Genomic DNA, 7,555 nt, shown 5'->3' on the forward strand with positions numbered 1-7,555 from the left:
AGCTTACTTCCTTTTCTAGTTTTTTTCTTTTCGATATGGCTCAGATCACTAGTTTTAAGTTAGATGATGCGGTCAATACGGCTTAAGATCCGATCGAGGTGTAGCATCCGTGCTGGAACCATGAGCACTCTCATCTGATGACACACCCCGTGCTGGAACCGTGGGCAGCGGCTGCGCGCGCTCCAGCAGACTGCCTCCCGCCCTCGCGCCACGTCGTACCCTCCCCGCGCTTTCAACCCGTCCTCTCCCTCCCTCCCGCCCATCTTCGTCGCCACTCGCCTCCTATAAATCCCCGCCCCGATCCAGACACTGGAAACGCAACCCACCCCACCTCCTCACTCGAGGACTCATCGGTCGCTCGTTCACCATTCGCAATCGAAGCCTCTTCTCCCATCACCAATACGCTCGGCTCGAGCTCTGCTCCGATCAAACAACTCTGTGCCCAGCTAGCTCCATCCATTGGATCAGGGTTCCCAGTTAGTTTGTGACCTGTTGATTCTTCCGCTCCGCAATGGCGTCGTCAATCTCAGCTACCCCGGCCGTCGTCTCGCCGGCGCCGCAGTCCAAGAACCCGTCGCAGCTCAATCCTAACCACGCCAAGAGCAGCAACGCGGTCGCGGCGAGGCCAATGCGCGCCAGCCCGGCGCGGCATGGCGAGGCGGGCCGCCCCAGGTGGAACCCGCTCCAGTGGCTGGCCGCAACGGCGCTGGACGCTGTTGAGGAAAGGCTCGTCACGGGCCTGCTGGAGCGCGCGCACCCGCTGCCCCGGACGGCGGACCCGGCCGTGCAGATGGCGGGCAACTACGCGCCCGTCGCCGAGTGCGCGCCGCGCGGGGAGCTCCCCGTCACCGGCTGCGTCCCGCCGGTCCTGGACGGCGTGTACGTCCGAAACGGCGCCAACCCGCTACACCAGCCGCGGGCGGGGCACCACCTCTTCGACGGGGACGGGATGCTGCACGCTGTGCGCCTCCGCGGCGGGCGCGCCGAGTCGTACGCGTGCCGCTTCACGGAGACGGCGCGGCTCAGGCAGGAGAGCGACATCGGGCGGGCCGTCTTCCCCAAGGCAATCGGCGAGCTCCACGGCCACTCGGGCGTCGCGCGGCTCCTGCTTTTCGGGGTGCGGTCGCTCTGCGGCGTGCTCGACGCGTCGCAGGGGATAGGGGTCGCCAACGCCGGGTTGGTGTACCACAACGGCCGCCTCCTCGCCATGTCCGAGGACGACCTCCCCTACCATGTGCGTGTCACCGCCGACGGCGACCTAGAGACCGTCGGGCGGTACGACTTCGGCGGGCAGCTCGACAGCTCCATGATCGCGCACCCCAAGCTCGACCCGGCCACCGGCGAGCTCTTCGCGCTCAGCTACAATGTCGTCTCCAAGCCGTACCTCAAGTACTTCTACTTCACCGCCGACGGGCGCAAGTCCCCCGACGTGAACATAGCCGTCGACGCGCCGACCATGATCCACGACTTCGCTGTCACCGAGAAACACGCAATCATTCCAGACCAGCAGATCGTCTTCAAGCTCCATGAGATGATGCTCGGCGGCTCCCCCGTCGTATATGACAATAACAAGACGGCGCGGTTCGGGGTGCTGCCGAAGCGCGCCACCGACGCGTGCGAGCTCCGGTGGGTGGAGGTCCCCGACTGCTTCTGCTTCCACCTCTGGAACGCGTGGGACGATGAGGTCACCGGCGAGATCGTGGTCATCGGCTCCTGCATGACACCGCCAGACGCCGTGTTCAACGAGTCTGAGGAGAGCTTCCGCAGCGTGCTCTCGGAGATCCGGCTCGACCCGCGCATCGGCACGTCCAGCCGCCGGGCGATCCTGAGCGAGGCCGACCAGGTGAACCTCGAGGCCGGCATGGTGAACCGGCAGCTCCACGGCAAAAAGACGCGGTACGCCTACCTCGCCATCGCCGAACCGTGGCCCAAGGTGTCTGGCTTCGCCAAGGTGGACCTCGAGGCCGGCACGGTCGAGAAGTTCATCTACGGCGAGGGCCGGTACGGCGGCGAGCCCTGCTTCGTGCCGCGCCCGGACGGGTCCGCGGAGGACGACGGGTACGTGCTGTGCCACGTGCACGACGAGGAGGCCGGTGCGTCGGAGATGCTCGTGGTGAACGCCGGCGACATGCGGGAGGAGGCCGCCGTGAAGCTGCCCGGGCGCGTGCCGTACGGCTTCCACGGCACGTTCATCGGCGCCAAGGAACTGCAGCGGCAAGCCTAGTTACCTCGTCGATCACGAACTCGATCACCTTACGTAAGTACGTAACAGTAGCTAGCTGCTAGTGACGTGGCCACTGAATTAATTACAGTGTCGCCTAGTAAAAAGAATTCATTAGAGTAGTAGATGATGCTGATTAGGGCTGTCTGGTACTGATTTTTGAGGCAGACTCCGGCCGTATATGTACCTGGATTTTGTATCTCTGAGCCAGAATATAGGAGTAAAAACTGTCGAACTTTTGTGCAGAAATAACAGAGGTTATGTACAGACTACATTAATTTTTGAAGTGCATATATGGGAACCTTATATGAACAGATCGATTTGTATAGGGTATGCTGGCATGCATTGTACGTGTATATATACTATTACGTATGAAATTGTTGGATAAAAAAACAATTTGCATCAGATTTTGTTAAGTTTGACTGTTGTTGGCTAGCTTGTCGGAACTCGCAAACACGATGTCAACTGAACCAGTTAATCTCTCGTTACATCGAGAGAATCATGCATGTTAATTTAATACGCTAGCGACTGCAGATGAGCTACGTACCTTGGAAGATACTCCCTCCGTTCAAGACAAGGCACATTTTATTTTTTAAATGTCATCAAAAGTAAATTTTAACTGTTAATTTTTTTATAATATATTATCAATTGTTATAAAATCAACAATATATTAAAAGTATTTTGAAAAAATCTAATGAAACAAATTTTATATATTAAATATGCATATAATTTCATTAATTATTGGTTAAAACTTATGAAAATTATTTTTTTCAAAATAAAATATGTCTTACATTTTAAACGGATAGAGTACTACTAGTAGCTAGTACTATCAAAGTTGTCCTAAACAAAGTGCTACATGGATCATCTTCAAAGATAAGGTTGATTAATCAAATAAGCGTTCGGTCTCTAACAATACATATCACCTAACTATAAAGCCATCCACATTAGATTCTTTTTCTACGTGGAGAGAAGAGTAACTATGAGATATAAAAATTAGACTACTAGCTAGCTAGTAGATAGTCCACTTATTGGATTCATTGATCTTGCAGTTTATTGTATGTGAATCTATATTAATTTTATAAATAATGCTACACTTAAGTTATTAGAAAAATTATCTATTAATGATATATACAACTCTCATAAATAACCTATCTATATAGTTAAGGATGATCTTAAACAAAAAATATCCTCTTAGAGACATACCCACCGTCATGGTCCGACATCTACCATTGATGCCTTCACCCTTCTCCATAAAGATATAGATACTCTAGTCCTTATTGAAATTCAAGAATGAATTCTAAACTTGTACTAAAATTTTCACGTTGCAAACTAAGTGTTAAAGTATTATGTCCACAATCCCATAAACAGCTCAAGATTTTGGCTAAATTGATCAGTGCATTAAGCTCAACTCTAATCCTCACCTGCTGTGATCTGCCAAACGCGCCAAACCGGTTTCTTAATGCACACGCATGCTAAGCGCAGACATATACATAGGACTGGGGTATCGATCAATGTGCATCTTTTTGACGAACGATGGACAAATAATGTGTTACCAGTTGTAGTACACATGCCAGTCGCGCTAGGATTTAACAAGTCGGCACGGAACCGACACCGCCATGGAACCTCAAACTACTCAGATAAGTACGGCAAATGTAACTGTTTATGCTTTTATCTATTTCTATAATCTATTTCTCCTATTTAATACTTATTTATTTGTTAATTTTCTTATTTATCTTATAATTTTTTTATTTACTTTTTAACATTAATCTCAACGTAAATGAACATCATGATAAGTCATGCATTCACATTCCTTTAGAATTTTAGCAACCTAGTGCGGCATACGTACACATGGAGCAAGTCGCAAGCAAGAGGTAATGACACACCTAATCACGTTTTCAGCACACGCTAATCAACTACTGCTACTACGGTGCATACGTAACTAGTGACGTTTCCGCTTTGAAAAGGATGCCATGGCGGTGGTGATAAAATTAAAGTGTTTGCGTTGTTGTGTCGGTCGTCGTCGTCGCAAGGTCAAATGGCCGGAGAACCGAATAAAAACGGCATGCTCCATCGGTTTGAAATACATGGTATATTGTAGAAAATGGTCCACTGGTACAATAAGGTAGAATCTTGGATTCTATCTTTTTTTTCCCGGAGAAAGGAAATATATTAATCAGTGTCGGAGATCATACAACATTTATTATGAATTAGACGAGTTACAACATTATCAATTTGCTCTAACCCAATCATGATCGTACCATGAATTCAGCCTTATTAGATAATTCATGATAAATCTTGTACTAACATATCTATTTCTTGTAACACCAAAACCCTTTCACTGGTGAGCAAAACCTCACCTCCTTAATTCTATCTTTGATTCTATCTTGAATCTACAATTTAATCCTAATGGAAAACCTCCGATCCAATTTTTTTGCGGGGTTTGATCTGATTTAATTAGGATCGATTTAAGGGCAATGTTACCAGTACAAGGATGCGGATGTCTATATCTGACTCGGGTGCGAGTATCCTATTCGGCAAACACCAGCAAATTAGACTTAGAGATTCGTCGAATATATTAAATTTTAAATTTATAAAAGTTAAAAATACGTGCTTCTGAAGCTTCTGAAAATAAGGATTCGGGGAATTTTCTAACATATGTATTTTAAAAGTTTAAAATAGTATTTTAGCTTTGAGTTATCAAGTAGTATAATGGTAGCCTAGACCTTCACCACATGGTTAGTAGGCCACAGAAGATCCCACTAAGTGCTTTACATAAGGAAAGGTCAACCACCAGGAGCCAAAAACAAAAATCCAACAGTAAAAACACTTCTCTCTCTACTGCTAGAAAGGTTCCCAGGCCTATCCCCATGCTTTCTTGTCTTCTACCCCCGTCTCCTTGACGAGCAGCTGTCTCCTCGTCCTTGCTCATGCCCGGGAGCTTCCTCTCTCCCTCCGCTGCCAGGACTGTTTCTGAACGAATCAGATGCGTGTCGTACGCTCGTCTGTGTCGGAAAAAAGAATCGCGAGTCCTGATAACACTGTTTAAGGTCTAATTTCCCATCAATTCATCGGTATTATTAGGTCTAACACCCATAAATATGAAAGCAAACATGTTTGAAGGGAACATTACATTAATCTGTTGAGCTTTATGCAAGATGATGTCCCCACAAGAAGTATATATGCTCTAGCTAGATTGATGTATATGCGACACATCTAAAATTTGTACCTATATGCTTTAGACTTGTATGTACATCTAATTTTAGTAAAAAAATTATGAATATGGGCACTTTATTCAATTTTTTATTTTTTATTTAGACTTACAATACTTATCTTATTTGTGACCCACTTTAATGTGCGGGGAAAAAGAAGTCTTTTGATTAAAACTCATCCATTCATTCGCTCTTAAATGCAGTTAGGTAAGTAATTTTGTAAAGAATTATAAGCAAACTAGAATAAATCAGCAATTTAAGAAACATGTTAAGACAATTTAGATCGGATGTTCAACAAATATTGTGCACAAATTTAAACAATAAAGATAATATCATATCTAACTGCTACATATTTTTAATAAAGGAATGAGAAAATTTTGGTGGTTTGCAATTAAAAAAACAAATTAGTTCAAACTCGTGAGTAATTTTGTATACTTTCAGAAGAAAAATAAATATACATACTATAAAACTAAAGTATGCGCATACACTTTTTAGATTTTAGCATGTATATACATAGTAGACTACTTCGAGGCAAGAAAGCTATTTACTATGTGGAGTTTCGTACGTTGGCAGTGAAGCATATGTATACGTGTAACCTTACAAGTACCATATCATATGGGCTTGTGCGGTTGGCTGCCATGAGATCTCTACGAGGTACCTGGGGCAACACCAAGGGTCGCCCAGGCCGCCGCCGGCTCGCCCGCACCCCATGAAAAAGCACCGTTAGTTTACATGACGACCACACGCCCTATCATTTGCTATCTGTTCCCGGTGGGGGAGCGAGTATAGTATGAACTAAGGCCACTTTTAATGTTTTATTTTTTAGATGATATTTTAAAGGAGAGAGTAAGAAATTGGTGTTAATAAATAAGTATCTAATACATATATGTGTTGTGCTTATTTTTTGAGGTCTCATAAAGCAATTTACTGTCTCACAAGCTTCTAGGATTGTTCAAAGTGCTAATTTCTTTAATAAGAAATAAGTTCAATCTCTCTCCTTTTTAAATAGCTGGCCATATCAAATTTTTGTTTATGTGGATACATAATTAATGTCTGAGAAATCAGTCATATTGGAACATTAAGAGAGGTCTAAGGGTGTAATTAGTTGTCCGTATAAGTTTTAGTGTAATTAGTTGTAAGTATAAGTTTTACTCGCATAGACCGTATATATAGGTTGAGCGGAGTTATATTTGCTGAAAAAAATATTTGGTTGATTGTATCTGTCTGGACAGGTTAGGATGAGTTTTTGTTTGGTTGGTCGAATGTAATGCCGCATGAGTAGCTGCAAGAGTTGAGATTGTGATTGGTTGTTTGTGATACTGACAAGTGGGACTTGTATGAGCAGATGTAAGAGTATGCATCTATTAGGCCAGGCTGCGAACATACATTTGCATTCACCGAGCTAAGCTGGAACAATAGATGCAGATAACCAAACACACGTCTCCTTAGGATTATACGCATTTATCGAGGCAGTATACATCCGTGTAGGAAATCAATCACACCCCAAATGTCCCTCTCGCATTACACTGTGTGTATCATTCGCGCGTGAGCGGCAATATATTGACCCCCTACGTATATATTCTTTGTTGAGTGCACTGAAATCCAAATTGATTCGAGACCCAAAAATAAGGATACTTATAGAGGGAAATTAAAATAGGTAAGGTACATTTGCGCATGAGATGAAATATTGTGTACTCTTCCCCTTAAATCTCTACTATATAAAATTTAAGTTGTTCCTGTGTTACCTCTGTCTACACTTTCATCCTATCTGATAAAAACCGATAGAATTTGAATAATTTATTAACTTTTTTTTATCCATCATCGTCCTCCATCCTTTCCGGCTCGTTACCGACTATAGATATAAGACAAATTTTACTAATAAAAATAAACAAATAAATTAGATAGGAAATTAGCGGATAATCTATTTTCCCTTTTTTTGGATCCCATCTGAGATCAAACTCAACATCACTCCCGAATCATTCGTTCGGCGGCGCTTTCATAGCACATCAATATCTTCATATCTTGAGTTTGTGTTTGTATTACCGTGTTCAATTATTATGTTTTCGTTAAAACTTACGAATATATACTTAACTAATAATACGTAGATAATGCACAAGTTTCAATC

At 44.3% G+C, this 7,555-nt stretch overlaps 1 protein-coding gene across 1 annotated transcript; it reads left to right on the top strand.

Annotated features, from left to right (window-relative positions):
- The first annotated feature begins 295 nt into the window (after positions 1 to 295).
- On the top strand, positions 296 to 2,504 carry LOC133891532 (9-cis-epoxycarotenoid dioxygenase NCED4, chloroplastic-like). The gene has a single exon (XM_062332260.1). The coding sequence runs from the start codon at positions 512 to 514 to the stop codon at positions 2,222 to 2,224; it is 1,713 nt and encodes a 570-aa protein (XP_062188244.1). The 5' UTR covers positions 296 to 511; the 3' UTR covers positions 2,225 to 2,504.
- The last annotated feature ends 5,051 nt before the right edge of the window (positions 2,505 to 7,555 follow it).

Source organism: Phragmites australis, chromosome 14, assembly GCF_958298935.1.
Source record: "Phragmites australis chromosome 14, lpPhrAust1.1, whole genome shotgun sequence".
Taxonomy (NCBI): domain Eukaryota; kingdom Viridiplantae; phylum Streptophyta; class Magnoliopsida; order Poales; family Poaceae; genus Phragmites; species Phragmites australis.